Source organism: Cyanistes caeruleus, chromosome 1 (assembly GCF_971803275.1).
Source record: "Cyanistes caeruleus chromosome 1, bCyaCae1.hap1.1, whole genome shotgun sequence".
Taxonomy (NCBI): domain Eukaryota; kingdom Metazoa; phylum Chordata; class Aves; order Passeriformes; family Paridae; genus Cyanistes; species Cyanistes caeruleus.
This window is the reverse complement of record NC_141701.1, coordinates 152,248,455-152,275,788: the sequence shown is the minus strand read 5'-3', so window position 1 is coordinate 152,275,788 and position 27,334 is coordinate 152,248,455. Positions and strand designations below refer to the sequence as shown.

The 27,334-nt window shown below is 52.4% G+C and overlaps 1 protein-coding gene across 1 annotated transcript in view; it reads right to left on the bottom strand.

Moving 5' to 3' along the window:
* Window positions 1-27,334, bottom strand: part of SMARCC1 (SWI/SNF related BAF chromatin remodeling complex subunit C1) — a 70,927-nt gene that overhangs the window by 6,378 nt on the left and 37,215 nt on the right. The window contains exons 22-27 of the mRNA XM_086852365.1: window positions 20,355-20,410; window positions 18,212-18,326; window positions 17,101-17,255; window positions 13,189-13,323; window positions 7,472-7,730; window positions 150-311 (exon numbers count right to left, since the gene is read on the bottom strand). Of these exons, the coding sequence (XP_086708491.1) occupies window positions 150-311; window positions 7,472-7,730; window positions 13,189-13,323; window positions 17,101-17,255; window positions 18,212-18,326; window positions 20,355-20,410 (882 nt within the window). The remainder of the gene's footprint in view (window positions 1-149; window positions 312-7,471; window positions 7,731-13,188; window positions 13,324-17,100; window positions 17,256-18,211; window positions 18,327-20,354; window positions 20,411-27,334) is intronic.

Below are 27,334 nucleotides of genomic sequence, written 5' to 3'. Positions count from 1 at the left end.
GAGGAACCCCAGGATCACCCCAGGATGATTCCAGCAGCAGAGGAACCCCAGGATCACCCCAGGATGTTTCCAGCAGCAGAGGAACCCCAGGATCACCCCAGGATGTTTCCAGCAGCAGAGGAACCCCAGGATCACCCCAGGACACTTACACATTCCGTTGGGAGCTGCCAGCGGCACGCGGGGCCCGATGAGGTTCCCGGCCATGGGGTGCCCCAGCGGTGGGGTGCTGCCGGGTGGGGCAGCCCCAGGGCTGGGGTGGATGCTGGAGGACATCATCCTGCCTGCCATGGGCTGTCCAGGGAGCATCTGACCTGCAGAGGAGGGACAGACAGCGGGGTGAGCCCTGGAGAGCCGCAGGGAGAGCCATGGGGGCTGTGCTCCCTGCAGAGCCTCACAGGCGGCTCCTCCCGTGCCCCACACTCCCAGGAAATGCCTTTTCAACCCCTCAGGAAGGGCCAGGGGCACCTGGAATCACGAGGGAAAAGTGGGAGACAACACAGGCAAACCCAGTGCTGGCACTGAAACCACCCTGGAAAGAGCATCCCATGAAACCTGACGGATAAATTGGGTGGGAGAACTGAAATCACACAGCTGGAATTGGCTGCCCAGGAATTCCTGCTGTGATTCCCTGGAGGGAGGATCCCACTGCTCCTCCTCACAAACCAGCTCCCTGTTCCAGCTACAACACCCAGCCTTGGGCACCTCCAGCTGGGGTTGATGCTTTAAAAACTCATCTGAGGGATGGTTTGGTGTTATCCAATTCCATTTCCTTCCACACACTTCCATGGAGGGACAGTGTTTTAATGAGACAGGGATGGACACCTAACCCCAGGCAAGGGGGGGAGGACCTGAAGGGGCTCCAGGAGAGCTGGAGAGGGGCTGGGGACAAGGGATGGAGGGACAGGACACAGGGAATGGCTCCCAGGGCCAGAGGAATGGGACACTGGGAAACATCATCCAGTTCCAACCTCCCAAAGACTCAGAGGCTTTGTGGCAGAAAAGGATATTAGATATATAAATATATAGATATATAGATATATAGATATATAGATATATAGATATATAGATAAATAGATATATAGATATATATAGATATATAGATATATAGATATATAGATAAATAGATATATAGATATAGATATATATATATATAGATAGATAGATATAGATATATAGATATTCTATGAGGGGAGTCATCCACTGGCAAAGTTCAGGTTGATCAGGGAATAAAAAACATGAAAACTGGAACAATACAGATGTGTTTGCCCAGGAAAGGTGGGAACCAAGGAATTCCCAGGCTGGGAGCTGCCACCTGACAGGAGCCTCAGGGATTTGGCCATCCCTGAACACCACGGGCCTTCGAGATTCTCTCTCACTAATGAAGTGATTAATGTTAAAATCCCTCTTCAGAAGCACCTGAAGCTGAATCAGACTTTACTACACAGTGAGTGGCTTCACGTGAAACTCCAGCACTGGGCAAGAATTCCTTCAGGGAAAGGCTGACAAACCTGCAGGGACGTGAAGATTCAAGGATGTTTTATATGCAAATCAACCCCAGCTGAGCCAAAATCACCACTGAACAGAAACTAAATCTACTTTGTAAAATGTCATGAATGCAAAGTGTGTCCCTGGATCCCTGGCAGTGCCCCAGGCCAGGCTGGATGGGGTTTGGAGCAGCCTGGGACAGTGACAGAGGTGTCCCTGCCATGTCTGGGGTGGCTCTGGATGATCCTGAATGTCCCTTCCAACCCAAATCAACTCCAGATCTCCCAGCAACGCTCACTGGGAAGCTCCCTCCTTCCCACACCTTGGAGTGTCCCTGTTTTTCCCTGTTAAACCTCAGAGGTTTAACACCAAGGGGTGCTGCAGGTTTGCTCAAGCTGTCCCTGAGCTTTGCAGCTCCTCTTTGTGAGCCTTTGGCCGCCCATTTTTTCCCCTTCCTGACACGGGATGCGACATTTTCATCTCAAAATTAGCTTAGGGAGCTGGCAGAGGAACAAACCCATGCCATGGCAGCTCCAAAAGCCCCGAGCTGAGAGGAGCCCATCCTGGGTGGGATTAAGCAGGGGGAAATCACCGCTGCCACCGGGGCAGCACCAGAGCCCTGCTCCTACAGACTCGTTCTGTTTCCAAGAGAAAGCGCTCCGAGACAGCGGCTCAAGCAGAAAATGTGCAAGTGTGACCTACATAGGGGGGAGAGCTTAGGAACAGCAGCTGTGGGAAGAGATCCAGCCCAAAGGTTCAACACAACGAGGTTTTACTGACTGGAAACCCCTCAGACGGAGGGGCTGGGCAGGTTCACCTTCCCCTGCTGCCAATGCAGCCTCACATTCCCAGGAAACAGGGGAGGAATTGCCTTTAGAGGCTCTCCAAGGTATTTATCTCCATTAAAAAGCCTCTCCCTCTATTAAATCAGCACTTGAGGAGCACTGGGCTGATAAGCAGCCAGAGGGGTTTTGTTGTGATGCACAAGGATTGGAGCTGATCCAAATCCTCCGGCACCTCTCCCTGCCTGGCCTGAGCAGGGAAACCCAGGGACACAGGGAAAATCCATGGACACAGGAAACCCATGGACACAGAAAACCCATGGACACAGGGAATGAGTGCAGGGAAACCCAGGGACACAGGGAAAATCCATGGACACAGGAAACCCATGGACACAGAAAACCCATGGACACAGGGAATGAGTGAAGGGAAAACCCAGGGACACAGAAAACACATGGACACAGGGAATGAGTGCAGGGAAAACCCAGGGACACAGAAAACACATGGACACAGGGAATGAGTGCAGAGAAAACCCGGGGACACAGGGAGGGAGTGCAGGGAAACCCATGGACACAGGGAATGTTCTGATCAGGGAAAACCCCTGGACACAGAAAACCCCTGGACACAGAAAGCCCATGGACACAGGAAACCCATGGACACAGGGAATGCTCCATGCAGGAAAACCCCTGGACACAGGAAACCCCTGGACACAGGAAACCCCTGGACACAGAAAGCCCATGGACACAGGAAACCCATGGACACAGGGAATGTTCTGATCAGGGAAACCCCTGGACACAGAACACCCCTGGACACAGAACACCCCTGGACACAGAAAGCCCATGGACACAGAAAGCCCATGGACACAGAACGCCCCTGGACACAGAAAGCCCATGGACACAGGGAATGTTCTGAGCAGGGAAACCCCTGGACACAGAAAGCCCATGGACACAGGAAACCCCTGGACACAGAAAGCCCATGGACACAGAAAGCCCATGGACACAGGAAACCCATGGACACAGGAAACCCATGGACACAGGAAACCCATGGACACAGGGAATGCTCCATGCACACAGGCAGGGCTCCGTGCAGGAGGGACCCTTGGAGGGCAGCACTGTGGGATGAGCCTGGCTGCCACCCTGCTGCTGCTGCAGGAGAACAGCTCCAGGGAATGCCTGCTGGTACTCCAAGGGGTGCTCCTTCCCACTGGGAATGGCTTTCACAGGCTTTGGGAACCCTGGAGTGGTTTGGGTTGGAAGGGACCCTAAAGCTCATCTCATTCCACCCCTGCCACGGGCGGGGATATTCCAACAGCAAATCCATTCTTCCCTCCCTGCTGCCGCCCCCCCAGCCAAGCAGTGTGAATAATTAACACAAGAACTCATTTAGCCTCGTGTCTCGGGGAAGGAGAGGCAGAATTTCCACTTCACTGGCATCCAGCATTTCTGCCCCTCCCTCCGAGGGCGCCGGGATCACCATTCCCTGCCTCCTGGGAAGCACGTAGGACACACTGGGAACATCTCCCTGCTGCTGCTGCTGCCCTCCCCAGAGGGAAGGATCCTCCACCAAACATCCCAGAGGATCAGAGGATCCCAGGGAGAGGCTCAGGCCCCTGGAGGGGAGGCCAGCACAGCACCGGTCACCGCTGTCCTGGTGTGGCTGTGATTCACCGCTGGATTCCAGGAATTCTGTACCACAGCAAACATTTACTCCTCCTGTTCACTGTTCCAGCCACAACACCTCTTCCCTGGGGCAGGGTTTCCAACAGCCAAACTGCAGCAGAGAGACCCAACGTGGTGTGGATGCTCCTGTGTCACCCTGACACCTCCAATCCCAAATCACAGCCACGGATCAGCTCCAGCCCCGTTCTCGGATCTCCTCTCATCCCACTGCTCCCTGCACGTCCCCAGCAAGCTCTGCACATCTGATGGAGAAACTGGAAGCACTGGCAGCTGCTGGGGAATATTCACCTAAAGGAAGGGAACTCAAAATCCTTTCTGTACCCAAAAAGCCCCCTGGAATCATCAACAGCACGATAAGGAAGCAAATAACATCCAGCAACTTAATTTAAACTCACAAAAAATGAAATGCTCAGCAGCTGAAAAACCCCCAGGCCCAAAATTCCTGACAAAGACTTTTTTTTGAGTATTTCAACCACTGACAGAAAATGAGGTAAAATATATCAGGGGAAAGGTTATTAAAGCTGCTCATCCAGCTGTGGTGGGAAGTGTATCCCACCCTCCTCACTCCATTTCTGCCTCAGGTCAGAAATTATTTACCAGGTGAAAATCCCACCTGAAGGAAGAGTTAATAATGACAGCTACTAATTCCCAGCTACCTCTCTTCCTCCAAGAATTTCCAGAAGTTTCTCGTATTCCACAGCAGGAGCTCTCATCCCACTGATCACCAGCCCAGAGCTTGAAGAGAAATCAATGAAGTGCCAAAAGTGGTACCATGGGAAGAAACAGGGAATTTTATTTCCCATTACAATGACAAGGTGCAGCTTTTCACAGTGAAATTGGAATCCAAATTCTAACTTGGTTTTCCTATTTTAAAAGTTTTAATTCCAGGGCAAAGAGGAGAACAAAATGGGCTCAGGGAAAACGAATTCTATGGTCCAGCAGAGCCAGACATGGCCATGCCAAGGAGAAGTGGGTGACCCTTGGCTGGAGATGTTCCCCACCACCAGGTCCAGACTGACATCTGAGCTAAAAACCCTATTTTTGGGAAAAGCTTCACTTTTAGCTTTTAGGTAAGAGCTCAACTTTACTGCTTCTGCCCCCGAGCCCAGGCAAGCTGTGAGCAGGAATTCATCCTCCTCTCTTCCCTCTCCAAATGCCATCTCAGATCCTTTCCTGCCTTTGCTCCCCATCCTTTCAGCTCCTGTCAGGCCCTCCCAGGCTGGGCTCAGGGTGGCCCCTTGAGCTGGTGCTGAGGTCAGGACCTGTGTGACACCAGCAGTGAGCACTGAGGCAGGGCTGCAGGGAAAGCTGGCCAGCTGAGAGCAGCTGAGCAGGAATTGCCAGCCCAGCTGCCCCCCTGGTGCTTCTGGAACATTCTCAGGGCTTTGGGGGATTCCTCTGGCCAGGCTGGACGGGGTTTGGAGCAGCCTGGGGCAGTGAAGGTGTCCCTGCCATGGCAGGGCTGGCTCTGGGTGATTTTCAAGGTCCAACCCAAACCATTCCAGGACTCCACAATCTCCTCACGCTCAGCAGATTTTGGGATCTCCACCAAGGCTGCAGGAGACTCGGGGCAGATCCACCGAGGGAACTCCCAGGTGTGGGATCAACAAGCTGAAGTTCACCAGTTTGCCATTTTCTCTCCAAATCAGAAAAACTCCACTGTGCAGCCACAGAGCTTTTGGGACCCGTGGGCTTCCCAGGCATTCCTAACAAAGCTCTGGAGAACTCGGGGGAATGAACCTCCTCTGCCTTCCAGGCAAAACCAGCCATGGCTGGGGACACAGAGGGGTTTGCTCCAAACTTTGAGCAGGCCTCAAATTCCTCCCTTTACAAAAGCATCGAACCAGAGAACTGCCAGGAGGTGAGGGCAGATCTGGAGGTGTGGAATGAGCTCTGGATGCTGGAGCCAGGGGAGGTGCTGCTGGAAAAGTCAATCTATAGATTGCTTTAATCAAACCTGAAAGAGAGATGTTCTGGCTAATTACCAGAGCCCATTCCCTGTCCCTGCTCCGGGAGGGGAGGAATGCAGAGCTGGAAGGAGCTGTCAGTGAAGAAATGCAACAATGCTTTCATCTTGTCCCAGTCTCCACTGCAGCGTGGCAGGGAGAGCTGGCTATGGATGTGCCAGGATTCCCTCCTTCCCTCTCTCCTCATTTCCCACTTTTCCCTTTCCAGGTTATTCCCTCATGGCCACGTGAGCAGCCCTGAGCTGTCCTCACCCCACAACAGACCCCCAGAGCCAGGATGTTAAATTTAAAACTAGACCATGTTTTATCACACTCCCAATCCAATTCCAGCAAAAAACAAACAGCTCCCAGACAGTCCCAGGGATTTCTGTCCACAGTAAACCCAGGAACTCCCTGAGCCTCACCAGACAACTCTTCCCCTCCTGCCCAGTCTCCAGTTCTCTGCACCTGCTGAATCTTTGATTACTCTGCAGATCCATTTGGATTAGATACTTCCCATTCTCCTCACCTGCAAATCCTGATGTTTTCCTGTGCCCTTCTGCTCCTTCCCAAACCAAACACTTTTTGTCTCAAGGGGAAAACTCAAGTTCCTGCAGCTTCCTGTTGCCATGTTCCATCTGGATTATGACACCCAAACTTTCCAGCTTCTTCAGCAGCTGCCCATGAAAAATCTTCCCGAATATTTTTGGCTAATAACTGATCAGGTGTTCTTCTGGAGCAGGTTTTGATCAAGCTCATCCTTGGCTGTATCCTGTCCCCCAGCCAGCTTCCCACGTGCCAGACACCGTTACTTGATTTTAAATTCCCATTCCAACAACCTTTAGCAGGTAAAAGCTGCCAGTTCCCACCATCACCTGATCACCTGCTCCTGGAGACACCCAGCAGGAGAGGCTGGACCAGCCCAGCCCAGCTGACCCTCCCCTGGCATCAAACACATCCAGGAACCTCTCACAGTCAGGTCTCCTGCCAAAGGAAGCTCCTTCAGGAGCTCCCTGCCTCTGCTGCTTGTCCCAGTCCTCATCCTTCATTTCTGAACATGGTTTGGTGTGCCAGGAACTGGAGAACTTGAGGGGGGATTGGTTTTAAAGGAGCATCTGCTCAGATCACCAAGTATAAAACAAGCCCAAGGAAACACAAATAACCTGGAAACATCTGGAAGTGCTTGGGGCAGTTTCACATTTCACTTTAGAGCTTGGCTGTCCCAGGCAGGACTCCCAGCCCTGCTGGAGGACCTGCTCCCGATGAGCCTCCAGGGAAAAAAGGGTTTTCCTGGGGCTGGAAGGAATTCCTCCTCTTTGTGCCCACTGCCTCCCACCCTGGTGCTGCTGGGGGAGCCTGGCCCTCCCTCATTCCTCACCTTTGGGGTTCCCACCCTCCTCCCCACACATCTGGAATGGGGATGAGAGCTCTGTAATGAAACTGCACAACGAGCAAAGCTCATCCTTTCAGCCAGCCATGCCTGACTGGAAACCATTATAAACCAGTAACCCACACCACCCACAGCCCCTGGGGCAGCTCCTCAGGGATTCAGGGCAGGGATCCCCCTCTGCTGGCTCTCACCTGGCTGAGGTGGGTGAGGAGGTGGCATCTGGTGGTGCATCATGGGGTATGGCGGGGGCTGCTGGTGGGGCAGCAGCCCAGGGTGGGCTGGTGTCCCCAGAGGGGCCATGCCAGGCCCGCTGGGGTGCTGGTGGGGCTGCTGGGGGTTCTGGCTGTGCTGCTGCTCCATTTGCTGGCGAGCCCTTAGCTCGGCGTACTTGAGCTGCTCCATGTGGAAGTTCTGGCGCTCCGTCAGCAGCTGCTGCCTCTGCTGCTCCAGCTGTGCCAGGAACGGGACAGAAGGCAGAGCTGGGTTAGGGATGGTGCATTTCAAACAGGCTCCTGACAATCCCTGCCTGGCCTTGGAATGAGCCTCTCATCCCAGCCCCACCAAACCCAAATCAAACTGCTGTCCTGTGCCTGCTTGCAGCAGGTTCTGGGAAAGGCTCCGCAGCTTTTTCTACATGAACTCACCTTGTTGTGTCCCAAAACCTCTCAGCAGCACAGCTGGGCCCTCACTGAGCTCTGCACACACAGCTCAGCCCTAACACAGCTCTGGGAGAAACTGGGGCTTTTCTCTCCACCTTTCCTGCGTGTTGGAATGAGGGAGAACAGGAATCTCAGGGAATTTCTGGGTGAGCCCCAAGCAGAACGTGTGTGAAGCTCCAGGAGCTCAGGGACCCTAACCCCAACCAGGCAGGATCCTTCTCCATCCTCTGGATCACAGGCAGGAGCCTTCTCCATCCTCTGAGTGCAGGAACTGGATGTCACAGCAGCCAGACACCAGTGATTGTGCTATTAGGAGCTTATGTAAAAAAACTCATGTCATTTAGGCCAATTAACATCAAATACTTTGATTAATTATGAAGTCATGTAGAGAGTGAGACCTGAGCAACCTGCTCTAGGGAAGGTGCCCCTACCTTGGGTGGAACTGGATGATCCAGAAGATGCAACCCAAACCAGTCTGAGATTCCACGAAAAGACAAAAAAAAAAAAAGCTACAGAAAGCATTTCCTGCCACTGGGTATTTGCATGATGGATGTGTGTTCTGGTGAAGGAAGTGATATTTGACTTATTTAAGGAATATTCCCACATTATTCCTCTTGGCCAACCGGAGCGGGGCTTGCGTGACTCGTTTACAAATATTTAACGAGTGTTTTAAGGTAGACTCTGCCATTCAGCTGAAAAGCAGGTTGCCAAGGAGACTCTCACCTAGCACGAGTTCTCCAAAAATCCCAAAGCTGCCTCAGTAGTCGGTGCTGGCAGGGCTGGGGAGCAGGAAGGGAGCTCCACAGAGGCGCCATTCAGCAGCCCCAGATGGGCTGAGCTCATGAATTAAAGATTCTCCTGGCTGGGGTGGGGTGGCTGCTGCGGGCCCACAATGGCATCATTCACATCTTTCACATCACTCACATCACTCACATCATTCACGCTGCCCTGGCTCCTTTCTCCCCTGGACACTCTGATACGCCGAGGGAAGCGCCCCATCCATCCACCCCACGGGGAAATGGGGCGTGTGGGGAAACATTCCCGAGGTGGCAGACAGCTGGGAGAGGAATTCCTGCAAATGACCCCAAACAAAAGCTCAGGCAACACTTTTTTATTCCTTTGAGACCCTTTTGTGGCCCTGCTTTGCTCTCTTCGTGGCACCCAATCCTGCTACAGTTTAAAAGAGTCTTTGCAAGGATGCCCAAACAGCAGCCAGTGCCTGAAAATTCACATTTGAGTAAGAAAAACCAGGGAGAACTTCCCTTCTGCACAATTCCTGTGCTTGGGATGAGGAAAGACAGCTGGACAGAGGAAAAAAAGCACAAAAATAAAAGCTCTAACGTGAGTTGGTGTTAAAGCTGAGCCAAGTTCAAGCCTGGGCTCTAGCACAGAGCCCAAAGCCTGGTTCAGCAGCAGGCTCTGTCACCATCTCACCCACAATCCCAGACTGGGATAAAAACATCCTTTTCCAGTAACACATTTTCCTGTGGGAACTCCATCAGAAACCTCCAGCTGCACTGCAGTCTGAGATGTTGCTGCAGCTGGAATGAGGAGTGAGGCTGAGAACCTTCAGCTGCCCCAGAACCCCCGAGAGCCTGGGCTGGGAGGCTCTGGAGATCCCCCAGGGCAGGGTGAGCTGCAGCAGGTGACACAGGGATGTGTCCAGAGACTCCAGGCCCCCCTGGGCAGCTGTTCCAGCCTCTTCCTCCTGCTCAGCTGCAGCTTGCTGCCCTCTGCTCTGTGGCCACTGCTGCTTGGCTCCTGGCTCTGGGCAGGGTGTGGCCCCTTCTCCTGGCCCAGCTGGAGAGATTTGTGTGGATGGATGGGATCCCCTCTGAGCCTTTCCCTTCTCCAGACTGCCCAGGCCCAGCTCCCGCAGTCTCTGCTCACCAGAGACGCTCCAGAGCCCTCAACATCTCTGTGGCCTCTGCTGGAGCCTGTCCTGCAGTGTCCCTGCTCAGGAGATCAGCTGGAATTCAGGGAGCTGCTTCTGGCTGTGACAATCCCCAATACCCAGCACCTGTTCCTGTGCTGCTGCCAAGGTGCTGCACAAGCACCTGCTGGTCACTCATACACACCTCAGTGTGCTACAGCTGCATCTCCAGCACAGAACTGCCTTTCAGCAGGAATTTCCCCATGGAAAGGGGGCTCAGGCCTTGGCAGGGGCTGCCCAGGAAAGGTTTGGAGAGTCCAGGAAAGGTTTGGAGTGCCCAGGAAAGGTTTGGAGAGTCCAGGAAAGGTTTGGAGTGCCCAGGAAAGGTTTGGAGAGCCCAGGAAAGGTTTGGAGTGCCCAGGAAAGGTTTGGAGAGCCCAGGAAAGGTTTAGAGTGTCCAGGAAAGGTCTGGAGTGCCCAGGAAGGTTTGGAGAGCCCAGGAAAGGTTTGGAGTGCCCAGGAAAGGTCTGGAGTGCCCAGGAAAGGTCTGGAGTGCCCAGGAAAGGTCTGGAGTGCCCAGGAAAGGTTTGGAGTGCCCAGGAAAGGTTTGGAGTGTCCAGGAAAGGTCTGGAGTGCCCAGGAAGGTTTGGAGAGCCCAGGAAAGGTTTGGAGTGCCCAGGAAAGGTCTGGAGTGCCCAGGAAGGTTTGGAGTGCCCAGGAAAGGTTTGGAGAGCCCAGGAAAGGTTTGGAGTGCCCAGGAAGGTCTGGAGTGCTCAGGAAGGTCTGGAGTGCTCAGGAAAGGTTTGGAGTGCCCAGGAAAGGTTTGGAGTGCCCAGGAAAGGTCTGGAGTGCCCAGGAAAGGTCTGGAGTGCCCAGGAAGGTTTGGAGTGCCCAGGAAAGGTTTGGAGTGCCCAGGAAAGGTCTGGAGTGCCCAGGAAAGGTTTGGAGAACACAGGAAAGGTTTGGAGTGCCCAGGAAAGGTCTGGAGTGCCCAGGAAAGGTTTGGAGTGCCCAGGAAAGGTTTGGAGTGCCCAGGAAAGGTCTGGAGTGCCCAGGAAAGGTTTGGAGTGCTCAGGAAAGGTTTGGAGAACACAGGAAAGGTTTGGAGTGCCCAGGAAGGTTTGGAGAGCCCAGGAAAGGTCTGGAGTGTCCAGAAAGGTCTGGAATGTCCAGGAAGGTTTGGAGTGCCCAGGAAAGGTTTGGAGTGTCCAGGAAAGGTTTGGAGTGCCCAGGAAAGGTTTGGAGTGCCCAGGAAAGGTCTGGAATGTCCAGAAAGATCTGGAGTGCCCATCCCTGGAGGTGTCCACCCTCAGTGACCTGGGCTGGGGACAAGGTGGGGATTTGGACATTGGGCTCCACTTGCTGGGAGGGCTTTTCCAACCTCAGGGATTCCTCCCTGAACAGAAGCAGCAAAGCTTCAAGTGCCATTAGAAATTCTAATGGGCAAAGCTCCACCAACAGGCCCAGGTTTCCCACACTCAGCACTGCTCAGCTCAAACACAAATAAATGTGTTTTGCCTGAAATGTAACACCCTCCAGTCTGCAGCACTGATTCCTGTCAACACTCACCATATCCCTGCTCCTTCCCTGCAAGGAAAAGCCAGGCACAGTGTGCAGTGGCAGCAAGGAGGTTTTTCTGCTTTAATTATTCCACTAAATATCCACAATGACAGGTGAAAAGCCCGAATTTAAGCACCAGGAAGCCAAGGGGAAAATCGGTATGCACATTTTTAAAAAGGGAAATGTCATATGCCTCAAAAAGGAGGAAAAAAAAAAACAACTTCCCTGTCACTAATGGAATATATCCCCCAAAGAAAGAATCTGCAGGGAACCTTTCCAAAAGAGATGGGTCCATTTCCTGAGCTGCCAATCACACACAGACTGAGATGGTGGAGGATGTGGAGAAATCCAGAAATTCCTGCTGACATCCTGCTCCAAGAGAAGTCCCCATCCTGTCAAAGCCCATCAGTGTGATCAGGGGGAGCTCTGGATTGCAAAGGAGGTTCCCCATGGAGAGGGTGGCCGGGCTCCCCAGGGATGTGGCCACGGCACCAGAGCCCAGGGAATGCCTGCATGATGCTCATGGTTTATTTTCAGCTGCTGTGAGGAGCAGGAGCTGCACCTCATGTCCCTTCCAGCCTGAGACAGGATTCCATCAATGCCAAATGGGGGTGTAATTCCATTAAATTCACACAGAAGGGCAAACGTGGGAATCCCTGGAATTATCAATCAACAAAATCCAGGTTGAATCTTCAACCCATCCATAGCGACTGGCTACTCTCAAAAATGAGGCAGCAAAAACCCAGAAAAATGAAATTAAAAAGTGTCAATTCTGATAAAGATGAGATTTGGAGCCATCTTTCAGCCGGAGAGGAAACACTTCCCCAGAGCCTCTGGCCCTACACGTGACACAACTGCTCGTAGTTCCTGAGTAATCCAGGCCCAGACAGCTCCTCTCCATGTCCTGACCTCACTCCTCCCCTCTCCTGGAGCTGCTGCTGCCTTCCCAGCTCAGGCAAAGCCATCATCATCACCACAAAGCCAGGCTGCCACTCCTGAGCATCCCCCTTCCACCTCCACATCCCACTTCCAGGCCTTCCCCATCCCCTCAGAATGCTCCCAAATCCTGAGCCACCTCCTTGGACCCCTCTGCTCAGAGGGGTCAGGGGCGAGGGCAGGCAGGGCTGGCTCCCTCCCCCAGGGAAGGAAAACTTCCACCCCTTCCAGGGAAAAGCTGTTCCCAGGTCAGACACAATCCATGTGGGAAGGGTGAGGGAGCAAAGCCAGGACACCCCCAGGGTGCTGCTTGTGGAATAGAGGAAACACTGGATGGAGGAGGAGAGGGCTCCCACGCCCCTGGGGGAAGGAAGGGAGAAGGAAGGGGGAAGGAAGGGGGAAGGAAGGGGGAAGGAAGGGGGAAGGAAGGGGGAAGGAAGGGGGAAGGAAGGGGGAAGGAAGGGGGAAGGAAGGGGGAAGGAAGGGGGAAGGAAGGGGGAAGGAAGGGGGAAGGAAGGGGGAAGGAAGGGGGAAGGAAGGGGGAAGGAAGGGGGAAGGAAGGGGGAAGGAAGGGGGAAGGAAGGGGGAAGGAAGGGGGAAGGAAGGGGGAAGGAAGGGGGAAGGAAGGGGGAAGGAAGGGGGAAGGAAGGGGGAAGGAAGGGGGAAGGAAGGGGGAAGGAAGGGGGAAGGAAGGGGGAAGGAAGGGGGAAGGAAGGGGGAAGGAAGGGGGAAGGAAGGGGGAAGGAAGGGGGAAGGAAGGGGGAAGGAAGGGGGAAGGAAGGGGGAAGGAAGGGGGAAAGGAGGAGAGGAGCTGCTGGTTTTGCAGGTGTTGGCACACAGATCTTTGCAGTGAGAGATTTATTCCCAAATTCCCACTTACTGCCTCTTTCTCCCGGTCCATGATGGTTTCCAGCTCCTCAAAATGGCGAAGTTTTATCTCCAGCTTCTTCATCTGGGTCTCCACCAGAAGAGCCACCAGGGACTTGATTTTCCTCTCCTCCACAGCTGCCAGGTGCTGGGGAGGAAGCACAGGGGTTGTTCTGTGACACTGGGAACAACAGGGGCTTGGAGAGGAGGGAACCAGCCAGCTTCAGCCATCCTGTCCCACTTCTGGACAGAAACCAGGGAATTATAAATCTTGTGCTGGGAACCAGAGGCCCTTGGACGATTATTAAGGTTTTAATCAAATAAAGAGGTGTGAAGGTTTCATACAGGAGGTGTGGAGGATGCTCAGAGCTCTGCCTCGAAGCCCTCCAGTGGGAATGAAGATGAGGGAGGAGGCTCTGCTCAGTGGGGTCACCCAAAAGCTGCCAGCAGGACACACACACCCAGAATGTGACCCAGAACAACCCCAAAGCAGGGAGATGGCACTGCCACCTCTTTGCTGGGAAAACAGATTTTTCTCAAATCTGTTTTGAATTGATTAACTTCATCCCATTTATATCCACACATAAACAACACCAGAGAGCTGTGTATAGATATTGGATACAGCCATGGAAGGGTTTCACACCCCCAGAGAGTGACAAGCCATGATGCCTTTCCTCATTTTTGTTAAAAGCTTGCAGCTCACAACGAGAGCACCCTGAGAATGCACCCAGCCATGCCCTGCCTGGGGGGCTCTGCATCCTGACACGTCCTGGGCTGCCAGAAGGGAAAGGTGAGGGCTGAGGGCAGGAAGGAAAAAAGGAAAAAAAGGAAAAAAAAGGAAAAGCTGGAGCTCATCCAGCCCCAGCTGCAAACAGACTCCTACAGAGGGAGCTGGGCCCCAAACACTGAGCTGGAGGAAAGCAGCACTAAAAACCTCCCTAGAACTCTGAATATAATCAGAATTTCTCAAACCTGTGCCATTTGACAAGGTTCACCTCCCTGAGCCACCAGCTGTGCAGGAGGGCTCAGTAAATGTGGGTAAATGCACTCCTGAGTCTCTAAAGTGAATTTCAAATCAGGTCTGAGAGAAGCAGAGTGACCTCGAGCTCATCCAACACCACATCCCTGGGAAATTCCAGCAGCTGTTCCAAAAGTGACCAAAGTGCTGCACACAAAATAACGAAACAAAGCTGACAGAACAGGAAATTTCATGTCATCTAACACTGTTTAGTAAAATAAACTCATCAGTATGAAATCCAGAGTGAGGAAATCACCTGGTGCTACAGAGCCTTCTACCAAACCTTTCACTCTGTTTCACATGTGCAATTTTAATAATGAAATGGGATCAAGGGCTAATCAAGGCACATGATTAGGTAAAGGATGAGTCTCAAAATACACCTTGGAAAGGAAATGATCCCTGAAGTTTTTCCTAGAGAGACTCAAAGAGTCTCCTCAGCCTGGGATTACCCAGAGTTTTCTGTGGGCAGAGGACAAATCCCTCCAGAAAGTCAGGAACACAAATTCAGTGGTAATTTGAAATGCCTGATAAACCCATCACTGCACCAGCCCTGAGTCATAAATGAGCAAGTGATCCTAAAGGGCTTTTCCAGCCTAAGTGATGCTATAAAAAAGTCATGGAATGCATGAATGGTTTGGGTTGGAAGGACTTTAAAGCCCATCCAGAGTCACCTCTGCCATGGCAGGGACACCTTCCACTGTCCCAGGTGCTCCAAACCCATCCAGCCTGGCCCTGGGCACTGCCAGGGATCCAGGGGCAGCCCCAGCTGCTCTGGGCACCTGTGCCAGGGCCTGCCCACCCTCAGAACCAGGAATTCCTTCCCAATCTTCATCTCAGCCTGCCCTCTGGCCCTGGGAGCCATTCCCTGTGTCCTGTCCCTCCATCCCACATCCCCAGCCCCTCTCCAGCTCTCCTGGAGCTCTGCTGCATCGCTGGCATCAGCAGCTTCCAGGAATGATCTCCTCAGTCCCAGCCACCTCCAGCAGGAATCTGGGGGGATCAGTGGCTGGCAGGAGGTCAAACTGGGAGCACAACAGTTGTTCTGGGAAGGGGAAGTGATGCATCAAGAGCACAAGCTTGCAGCTCAGTCCCAGCTGGAGCAGAGAAGGAGCAGCACAGGCCAGGATCCATCAGGGATCCCTCTGAACAGAAAGGGAAAAGCAGCTCACACTGGGTGTCCACTGAGAGGAAAACGAGCAGAAGGAACTTAAAATTTAACTCTGTTTGTTCAGAACCTGTAAAAACACATTGAAATTGCTGGTGTGTATGAAATACAGGGTCTCACCCTGAACATTCACGTTCACCATTTCTCAAACAGCACAACTCAACTTCTGGGAGCCACTGATCCCAAAAGAAAAAATACCAAAGGAAAAAATACCCCAAACAAACAAAACCCCCGTTTCAATCACTTGTCTTTAACCCCTGCCTTCACTCAGAATCCACCTGCAATATTCTTCTGATATCAAATCCTAAGGAAAACAGCTTTTCACATGAGCAGGCCTGGAGTTTATGATGAAGAGTTTAATTACTCCCTCAGACAAGACACAGACCACCCAAAGCTCTAATATTGTCTGGATTTTTATGTGAGTGGGAAGAGAAATCCCTGTTGAACCTGAATTCTACTCTGAAGTGTCAACCTCCTAATTACAATACATTTTTCCCTGTAATGGAAAGCTGAAGCTCTTCCAGAACATTATTAGTGCCATAATGAAAAGTGCCACCAGCCAGGTCCCTGCTCCCTCCATCTCGTTATCTCCAGAGGAAGGAGAGCAGCAGCTCATCTTCATTTGGAGAACTGGCCTTCCATAAAACACTGACTAAATTTCATGTCTCCTCACACAGATACAGGTTTTTCCAGCTTGGATGAGGGTATCTGTGGGTGTGATGAGCTGAGAGTCACCCTCAGGAGCCAAGGGATGCACAAGGGAGCTGCTCTGGCCTCTGCACTTCACCAAAACACTCAACCTCAGCTTTGCCTGCAGTTTGGGATTTTTAGTCTGGAGTTGTCTGCCATGCAGGGTTTTACAGCCTGGTCTGAAAGGTAAGAACTGAAATATCCTCCAACTCCTGGATTCAAAAGGAGGGACTGCACAGGACATCACCCACCACCCTCACCCTGGGGAAAAAGTCTGAAGTTGAAAGATCAGAGTGGGAAAGTTAACAGAACACACAGCACCTCATTCCATCCACGGAAACCCATCAGGAATAAACACCATCCATGGCTCTTGGTTTCTATCAAGCAGGTGGATGTGGAATGTGGCACTGAACCCAAGAGCCATTAAAAAACCCAAATTAAAACCTGAATCCAAAGGAATTAGTAAAGAGAAAACAGATTTGAAAAAGATACTCTAAAAGCAGTGAAAGCAGCGTGGCTCCTGCGAGGAGGAAAGGCGAGACAACGTGCAATTAGTAATTACAGGGTAAAGAAAAGCTGATTCAACACAGCTCATTAGAGACCACACACAAACAGGAGCTGAAGGGGAGACACCAACGTGCTTTTAACAAACACAAAATCACTGAGGTGTCTGTGAAAGCTGCAGTGCCAGGAGTGAAGAGCCCTCTGTGCCTGCTCCAGACAGAGCCCAGGGGTTTGTGTGGAGCCCTGGGCCAGCAGAACAGGCCAGCAAAGGCTCTGTGCCCCTCAGCACTGCAGCCAAAAGCCTTGCCAACAAGTCACACACATTTTGGGGCTGTTCCTTAGGGGTGTTCCTCCAGTTCAGCATCACCCAGGGAGCTGCTTAATTAACACCGGTCGTTATCTCCCTCGGGGGGGGGGCTCGGGCAGGAGAAATTAAGGCAGCACTTGTGCTGCTGGGAGGTGTCAGGGCTCAGGGGGTGAACTGCTCTGGCACCAAGGAGCTCTCCAGGCTCTGGGAGCCAAGCCCAGGGTGTTGGGACAGCACCAACCTTGGCTTTGGTGGCAGCAGAGGCCAAGGCAGCAGCTGCAGCTGTGGCCACGTTCCCTTCCGAGATCTCGTGTTCCACTTTCTTCTTCCCAGCCTCGGCCTCTTTGTCCTTGCTGCCATCCACGTTCTCCTTGTTCTCCTCTGCCTCCTTTTCCTCTGCAAGACATTCCCAGCCCAGCCCGTTACACGTGTTCCCAGGCCACCACGCTAATTAGTCAGGCGCTAATTAACTCATCCTCGGCTCCAGCACTGCTCCCCATCCAAACACTGATGGAGGAACCCCAGTTTGAGAGGATCAGGCCCAACAAATGGGGCAACTTTCAATGGTTTTCATTCCCATCCTCTCAATTCTGCACCTGCCAGCAGCTTCCCCTCATCATTTCCAAATCAGCTCCATCGAACCCAAACGTTCCTTATTTTACATGGTGCTAAAAACATGAATCTAAAGTTGCAGGAAAAAAGCAATTTATCCATTCCCTGGATCCCTGGCAGTGCCCAAAGCCAGGCTGGATGGGTTTGGAGCAGCCTGGGACAGTGACAGAGGTGTCCCTGCCATGGCTGGGGTGGCTCTGGATAATCCTTACATTCCCTTCCAACCCAAACCATTCCAGGATTTTATGAGGCACAGGGGAAATGTCAAAAAGAATAAGGTTTTATGTAGATGTTGTCACTCCTCAGCCTGTCAAAATGCAGGCCTGGCATCACTTCCCAGGGGAAACTGAGGTGAAATATTAACTTCCAAGGGGAGAAGTGAGCAGAGGATCCCAGACTGGTTTGGGTTGGAGGGACCTTAAAGCCCATCCAGAGCCACCCCTGCCATGGCAGGGACACCTCCCACTGTCCCAGGCTGCTCCAGCCCTGTACACCAGCACCTCCCTGCATCCCAAATGATGAAATATTGTGGGTATGAACAAGCCCCTGCCCTTTCCATGCCCCACAGGCACTTTGGTGCTGCGATTCCTTCCCCCACACCCAGGGGAAGCTCAGGGAGGGGTTTGGTGCCTGAGGGAGGTTCAGGTGGAGCCTGCCCTGAGCAGGAGCAGCCCGAGGTGCCAGGGGAACATTCCCAGCTGGGTTTGGAGCTGTCCCAAGCTCTCTGGAGCAGCTGTTACCTGGCTTGGGCTCTGCAGCCCCTTCGCTCTCTGGCTCCTTCTCCACGCTCCGCTCGCTTTCCCCTTCCGGGACCTTCTCTCCCTCCTCAGATTCGCTCTCGGCTTTGTTCTCCACCTGAAGGGGATGGCATTGGTTGGACAGTGGCAGGGACAGAAGATATTCACTGCTGACTTTGTGCATGGCCTTCAAATGAATCCATCATCACCACAGTGGAAGAGATCACATTGTAAAGTGGGGCTGCTGCTGAGCCAGATTTAACAAACAAACCCAAAATGTGAATTAAAAGGAAATGCTAAACTGGACCAAGTCCAGTGACCCAGGCCAAGCCAGGACTCTGGGGGTACAAACAACTCCTGAAGCAGGATCACAGAACCATGGAATGTCTGGGAATATGCAGATTTCCAAGCCCTGAGTGAGTCTTTCCCACTTATCTCTTCCCAAATGTCTCTGTTTATCAGGGAGGCAGAAGAACTGTCTGAAAACCAAGTGGGAAATAACCCCAAGGCTGCACTGATCAGCTCCAGGTCAGTCTGAACTCCTCATCTGGTGAAGGAGGCAACAAGAAATATCTCCTGTTGCTGCAGACTCCCACTTATTTATCAGGAAATTTATTTATTTTGTAAAATATATTTATTTATTTAGCAGCAATGAAATAATAAATAAATCATGATGTTAAAAATTAAATTTACATATATAATTAAAATACGGATTTTATTAAAATCCCTATTAAGCAACATTATATTATTATATAAACAAATAAAGCACTAATAATTTAAATATCAGAATAATTTAGCAGTAATTAAAGTGCTATCCTGGAATTCCAGGATACCAGTTTAATCCCAGTTCACAACTGAAACACCCACTGCAGTTGGAGGTCCCTGTGTGTGGACACAGGTCATGAAAAAGCCACGGATGTGTTCTTGTGCTCATTACCAACAGGCTGAAGGGTAATTAATAAATCTGGGCTCTTTAGGGGCAGGGTGGCTCACCCCCAGCAGCGGCAGGACACAAACACCCCTGAGCAGCTCAGCTGGGGCTGAAATGGCTGAGAAACACCTGGAGCTGCAGAGCTGTGTCCTGAGAGCCCTGCTGGCACAGCTGCCCAAAGCCTGGCCCAGGATAAACCCTGGCCTAGGACCAGCCCTGGCCCAGGATAAACCCTGTCTTAATACAAGCCCTGGCCCAGGATAAACCCTGGCCTAGGATCAGGATAAACCCTGGCCTAGGACCAGCCCTGGCCCAGGATAAACCCTGGCCTAGGATCAGGATAAACCCTGGCCTAGGACAAGCTCTGTCCCAGGACAATCCCTGCAGGTGACACCCCAGGGCAGCAGAGCCAGGATCTCCCAGGCCCAGCTCCAGCCCCCCCAGCCCTGCTCCTCAGCACAGGAAAGAGCCCCTGGTGCCTCAGTGCTGGGATCTCCCTGCTGGGATCTCCTCCCTGCTGGGTAGTGATCACCACTGGGATCTCCCTGCTGGATCTCCCTGCTGGACCTCCCTGCTGGATCTCCCTGCTGGGATCTCAGGCTCCAGCACCCAGGGGCTCTGGGGAGGCTGAGACTGTCCCTGAGCTGCCACCTGCCTCACAGGCACCTCCTGTGTGCCACCCTCTGTGTGCCATCCCATGTGCCACCATCCCCTGTGTGCCACCCCCTGTGTGCCACCCCCTGTGTGCCACCATCCCCTGTGTGCCACCCCCATCCTCCTGCCACCATCCCCTGTGTGCCACCTCCTGTGTGCCATCCCTTGTGTGCCACCATCCCCTGTGTGCCACCCACTGTGTGCCACCATCCCCTGTGTGCCATCCCCATCCTCCTGCCACCATCCCCCGTGTGCCACCTCCCATGTGCCATCCCATGTGCCACCATCCCCCGTGTGCCACCCTGTGTGTGCCCTCCCCTGTGTGCCACCCCCTGTGTGCCACCATCCCCTGTGTGCCACCCCCATGTGCCACCCCCATGTGCCACCATCCCCCGTGTGCCACCCTGTGTGTGCCCTCCCCTGTGTGCCACCATCCCCTGTGTGCCACCCCCCGTGTGCCACCCCTGTGTGCCACCATCCCCCGTGTGCCATCATCCCATGTGCCACCCCCATGTGCCACCCCCCTGTGCCACCCCCCTGTGCCACCATGCCCAAACTCACCTTCTCGGCCGCCTGTCCCTCTGTCTCCGTTTCCATCTTCTCCTCCTCGGCTCCATCTGGGACACCAAGGGAAGCTTTCAGGATTGCCCCACGGCCTCTCCCCACGCTCCCCCTTCATCCTGGGCTTCACCACAACCTGCTCTTGTGTCCCAGTGGCACCAAGTGCCAGCCCTGAGCTGCTCCGAGCCCTGCCCATCTCCCCCAGCCCCACAGCAGCCCCAGCAGTGTCGGTGAGACCTGCACGAGGACAGCAGAATTAATAAAGAATTAATAAAGAATTAATAAAGACAATGATCCAGGAGCTCTGTTCCAGCTGCTGGATGCTCTGTTCCAGAGCAGTGGTGCAGGAGCTGGGAGTGCATCCCTGTGCTCTGCACACAGCCCTTGGCACTTCATTTATTGCTTTATAAAGCACTGATTTAAAATGTTCTGGACATCAGGGGACAACAACCAGCCATGGAAACACCATGGAGGGGTCTGGATAACACCCTACCACCCCTGGTATTCTTTGGGACTGTTTAGAAGCTCATGAAATCCCAATTTATCCACAGTTCTGCAAGGAGGGACAGGAGGAAACACAACCTCGTGGTCCTGGCCTGGGATTTCACAATTTAATGTAGAGAGGCATTAAAGGAGCTTATTTAGATCCTGGACTGGGCTGAAGCAGAACTGCTGGTGACAAGCCCTGATCCATCTCTAAGCTTCTGAAGACATCAGCTGCTGCTGAGGGTTCATTTCCAGTAATCCTCATTTTCCTGCTAATTCCTGTGTGCTACACTGAGGAAAAACAAGGTATGAAGTGTTCTCCTTGAACAGCAACACTTCTGTGGAGAAATCTTTACACAAGTCTCTTCCATATGTAAAAAAAAACCCAAACAACTGAAATGTCTGACTGAAGGGTGATAGTTTCCCTCATGGCCTATTTTAAGATGATAAACCCACTTATCTGAACTATCTGCCACCATAATTCAATTTAGGGAGACTGGGGACGTTCTTCCTCACAGGTTTTATCTCAGAGTTTGGATTTAGTGACCCAATAATGTCACAGGGAAAATCTCGATTAGATTTTGTCAGACAGCTCTTTCAAGCCTGGAAGCAGAGTTCCAAACTGGGCTCCTTCCCAGGAAAGGGAAGGATTTACAAAGAAAGCTGGATTCAATCCTTTCAGAAAAAGAAGGAGAGACAAAGTGCAGAACACTCCTGAGTGTGCCCAGCTTGGTGGAACTCAAACCAAATAAAAACTGCACAGAAATATTTAAATTTACACTCCTGGGTGGGGAGGATGATCAAGATCATCCCATTCCCACCCCTGCACGGGCAGGGACACCTTCCACTGTCCCAGGGTGCTCCAAGCTCCATCCAGCCTGGCCTTGGGGACCTCCAGGGGTCCCCAAAGCTCCCTGGGCACCCTCTGCTAAGAGACCTGAGCCCCCTTTCCATGGGGAAACTCCTGCTGCTGCCCACCCTGAGCCTGTCCTGGAGCAGAGCCCCCTCCTGTCAGGGAGCTCCAAACAAACAGGACATCCAGAAACACAAACTGCTTCCCAGCCACTCCCCTCAGAGAGGATTTTCTCAAGGAAGAGCACACAGAGCACCTCCAAGTGCCCTCAGATCCTCACTTGGATGGACACCACCCAAACCCAAGCGCTCCTTCCCGTCCCCAGGGACACCCTCGGAAGGGAGGGACGTGTGACACCAAGATTATTGCAAACATCCTGATTTAACCTCTCCTCTCTGGTTCTGGCTGCAGAAACAAATGTTTGGTTAAAATCAGGCTGACAGCTTCAGACAGGCTGTGCTGAATGGGTTTTGAAGTGTGTTTTCCTGCATCAGCTGCAGGGCCCTGACGCGCAACGACAGCGCCGTGGCCGCAGCTCCCAGGGCCACCAGGTGGGACAACACACGGGCAAGGGACAACAGATTTCATTGTCTTAGTTCATTTGGGGGGGAAATGAGTTTGCCTGGGTGGATGGCAGGTTTGGGGTTTGAAATCACAGGCTGCTCCAAGGATCCCAAAGTCATTAAGGTTGGAAAAGACCCTCAGGACCACTGAGTTCAAGCTGTGCCTGTCCCCAGCCCAGAGCTCTGGCTCTTCCTGGGACACCTCTGGACTCCAGCACCTCCCTGGGCAGCCCCTTCTCATACCTAACACCCTTTCCATGAAGAATTCCTCAAGAAGTCTCAAAATAGTAGAGTCTGGTAAAACTCAATCCCTAATTCCAAATGAAAGGATGACACAAAACGTGCCTGACCTTCTGCACAGCCAGGACAGAGCTGCCTCTGGCCCCTGGCACAGACACAAACACAACTGCACTGATTTTCCTGTGGGATCTAATGAGCTTAATGAAAATACATCCCAGAGGAATTGATCACTTGGAGATCTGTGTCCCTGGGATAAAGGGGGAAGCCTTGACTTTAAGGAGAGAGCCCCTGAAATCCCTTCCCCTGCACCAAAGATGCTCCTGAACTCTCCTCAGCGGGTTTGGTGCTGCACCTTGCAGGATGTGGGAATCAAGGAGCACAGAATTCCAGAATTATTGAAGCTGGAATCCTCCTCTGAGAGCATGGAGTCCACCTGAGAGCCATGGCCAGGCATTCCTGGGACACCTCCAGGCACGGGGACCCCAAACCTGCCTGGGCAGCCCCTGCCAAGGCCTGAGCCCCCTTCCCATGGGGAAATTCCTGCTGCTGTCCCCCTGAGCCTCCCTGAGGCCATTTCCTCTCCTCCTGTCCCTGTTCCCTGAATGAAAGGACATTTCTTAGGTCAGGAAGAGGCAGGTGGCTGTGAGCCACCACAGGACATTTCTCAGGAGGGAAAAACCACTGGGAGATGAGGAATCATCACCTCTCCAATGTTCCCTTTCCACCTGAATCAGCAGGTATTCCATTTCTGTGCAATTCTGTTCTGTTTTGCACATTATCTCTGAGAACACTGGGCCCTTTTTTCCAACACATGAACTTGGAGACGAGTTCTGCCCGAGCCCACTGACTTCACAGAGAATTTAAATGGACTTTGGGTCAACCAGGAAACCTGTGAAACATCTCCCTGCTAAAAATTCCCTGCGTTACCAAAGAGATGCAGAAGCTCTGCTGTGGTGAGAGGAACAAACAAAGCTCTGCAAACAAAAGCAGAGTCACCTGCCTGAGCTGCAGCTCAACAAACAGTTTGAAGATGTCCTCCAGACATCTCAGGCTCCTTTGTTTTCACTGAGCACGTGTCACAGCCAGGCTGGAGAATTAATATTTAACTGAGAGGAAATGCACGATAGTTGTGGAAATATCCCAGCTCTGGATATGATAATGATGCTGTTATCCAAACCATCATTTACATTTCCCACAATAAATCACCACACAGCCACCAGAGCTGCCTCTGCCCCTGCCTCACACAGCCTGGGGAGCTGGGAAAGCTGCAGCAGCTTCTGTGGGAGCCACAGGAATTCACCAGGAGAGGACTGATGGGCTCAACCCCCTCCCCTGGGACACCCCGAGCTAAGGAGCACTTGGGAATCCACAGGTTTAGGGATGTTCCCATCACCTGAGAGCTCTCACCCGGGGCAGCAGGACAGAAACCCCCCTGGCACACCTGACTGACATAGCTGTGTGTGTGGTTCTCTAGTGTGAGTGCTTGGGAATGAATCAAACCCAGCCATGAAAGGGTAAATTTAACCCTCCACTGGAGCCATTTACAGGGAATCAAATCACCATTCCCATCCCAGAGCAGCTCCAGCCTGCCCAGGACGGCTGTCACTGGAAATACTTGTTGGAGTAAGACCTGAAACGCTCAAATAACTCCACCACAGCCCTTCAGAGAAATCAGTGTTGTTGAACACTCTGGAAAGACATTAACAAAGACCTGCTAGGAATTATTAACCACCACAGGTGTGCTGGATATTCCCCTTCTCTGAGCTTAATCCCAGGCAGAAGAGCTGGATCCTTGTCAGCTTCCCTGGGGCCATTCTCAGTGACTCCAGTGATTCTGTTCCACAGGCTGCACTGGGCAGGAAGGTCTCGATGTTTATTGTGGGGAAATGTTCTAAAACCTTAGAGCAGAGTGGCCAGAGCAGCTGTGGCTGTCCCTGGAATGATGGTGGGAGGTGTCCCTGCCGTGGCAGGGGTGGCTCTGGATGGGCTTTAGGGTCCTTCCCACCCAAACCTTTCCATGAGTCTGTGAAAGCAGGAGAGCCCACCACACCCACCACAGCATCTGAGCCACTCCAGCCTCCTCAGAACTCCACTGAAACCTCACTTTATCAACTTAAAAGGAATTATCACCAGCTTTCAGAAAACCTAACAATGAAGACTTAGAAGAGGAGATTCTTGGGTATTAACTTAAGCTCCTCCAATCTGTTCCAGTCATTTTCCCTTTTCACATTCATATTGACTATAAATTAAATAGTTTTGAAATTATCACAGAGCTCTGATAGAATTTTATTTTTGAAATATAACAACTAATGAACTTTAATTCTAGTATGGAACCTTAAGCAGATACTTTCATTTCTCCATAGTTGCATTTGAATATAAAGCCAGCGTTCTGGGATTCCATTACAGAGTGGATGGAGGGACAGGACACGGAGTGGCTTTCAGGAGAAAGAGGGCAGGGTTAGACTGGATATTGGGAAGGAATTGTTCCCTGGGAGGGTGGGGAGGGACTGGAATGGATTTCCCAGAGCGGCTGGGGCTGCCCCTGGATCCCCAGCAGTGCCAAGGCCAGGCTGGATGAGCTCAGCTGGGACAGTGGGAGTGTCCCTGCCATGGCAGGGGTGGCACTGGATGATCCCTGAGGTCTCCTCCACCCCAGCATCCCTTGACTGCATGACACCACAGCAGGCAGTGAGCTCTTATTCCCACCTGGAAGCCCAGGCAGATGTTTCCAGCCCTGCACAGCGTGCTGAGGTCCAGCCCCGGTGTCCGAGCACCCCATGGGACAATCTGTGCCACACTGGGGGTGCCATGCCCAGCTCTGGGGGTGGGAGGCACCACACGTTTGTGAGTGACCCAGTTCACTCAGGCTGAGCAGCTCCCCCAGGGAGAACCATCTGCTCCTGTCCTAATTTACTCCATTAGTCACAGCCCAGTACAAATCGCATTAACGCCGCCGGGGCAGGGCTGGGCTGAGCTCCCTGTGCTGCTCACTCCCAAATAACTGCGGGGTGGGATCTGCCCTGAGACCCCCCAGAGAGCCCCCACTTCCAGCCTGGGCCCAAATTCTCACAGAGAAAGGATCAAAGAGGGCCAACCTGCAACCTGGCAATGGGGAAAACTCAAAGCGGCAAATGTGTCCCAGGACAAGAGGAAATGGCCTCAGAACGTTCCAGGGGAGGCTCAGGGTGGGCATCAGCAGGAATTCTTTCATGGAAAAGGTTATTAAATACTGGAAGGGGCTGCCCAGGGAGGTTGGGAGTCCCAGTCCCCAGAGGTGTCCCAGGAAGGGCTGGAGGAGGCACTCAGTGCTGGGCACAAGGTGGGGATCGGGCACTGCTGGGACTCTGTGACCTTGGAGGGCTTTTCCAGCTGAAATATCCTGTGAAATCCTTACACCTGTACTGGCAGAATGTGGGGAAGGGGAACAAAGACTGGAAGAAAACTTAAACTTAAGCTGACATTATTTTAAAACCACTATGAAATTAAACTCAGCCCCAGACAGAGTAACACAGAGATTTGGTTTATAGCTGACTTGTAAATAAACCCCAAAGCCTTGTCCTTCCAGCAGAGCTCCAATGCCTGCTGGCAGCTCTGAGGAACAGGGAGCAGCAGATGTTCCAGATGTTTCTCTTCCCTTTCCAGCACACAGTGCACACCAGCCCTCAGCAGCGAGCTGCCTCATGGCAAGTCTGTCCCACTGAGTGCACAACTCAGATATGTGACAGAAGGGTTTGTTTGCTTCTCTTCTAATTAAAAACCATCTTGGTGATTTAAATGGCATTTTGCAATCTGATGCACGGGGTAGTTCTGCAGTGGACATGAAGTGCTATAAATAGCAGCCCTCCATGGGCAGCAGTTGATAAGTGAGGAGCACCAAGCCCAGTCCCTTGTGATGCCACCCCACAGTCTGGCACCTTGCTGTGTCCCTGGATGGGGTGACAGCAGGTCAGCTGTGCCATGCACATCCCAAACCCAGCCACCCAGTCAAGCTCCATCACACCCTGCCCAGCTTCACCCAAAGCCAGACACGCCTTTCCACCTCCAGTCACTAAATTCACTGAAATAATTTGTGATAAGCTGAACAAAGCAGGAACCAGCAGGGCTGAGAGGAAAATAAAAGGCAGCAGACCTGTAACCAAACGAGGAGAGCAAAGCCTGAGAAAGCCGTGGGGATGGAGTGAACTGTGTCTGCTCCTCCTGCTGGGGAAAGCCACCAGGGGCCAACAGTGAGGGGCACGCAGGGTTTCACTTCCCTGGGAGCTGCTTTGACACTCCAGAGCAAGGAGGAACCATTTCCACCAGCCAGGGTTTCAGAGAAGAGAGCTAATAGCAGAATATTTGCTGAACACACCAGAAATGAAACCAGAGCTTGTTAACTCACACAGGTAATGCCCAGCAGAATTCCAGCCCAGAGGCAGGACTGCATTACCATGTGTCAGCACTTCAGCAGAAATTCCTCTCCTGTTGCCTCCACAGTGAGCAACACACCCAGAGTACCAGGTTCACCTTAAAACACTGCCCAAACCCCTCAGCCTGCTCTAACACCACCAAGGCAGCATCCTCCCACACCCCAGCTAACAGAAATTCCTGCTCTGCTATTTTCAGTCAGTCCACTCTGTGCATCCCAAGCAACAGCATTTCCACATAGTGAGAGCAGGAAAACAAACTCCTACAACCCAAGGTATTTGGGTTTTATATCCTGAATATATATCCTGAATTCCTTTGTTCAGAGTCCCAGTCAATCCTGCAGTGAGCAGAACAACCCACCCCCTTCCCCCTACCCACAAGGTCCATCTCCTGCTGGAGGTGAATTTTGGGTTCATCGTGACTCAGGAGAA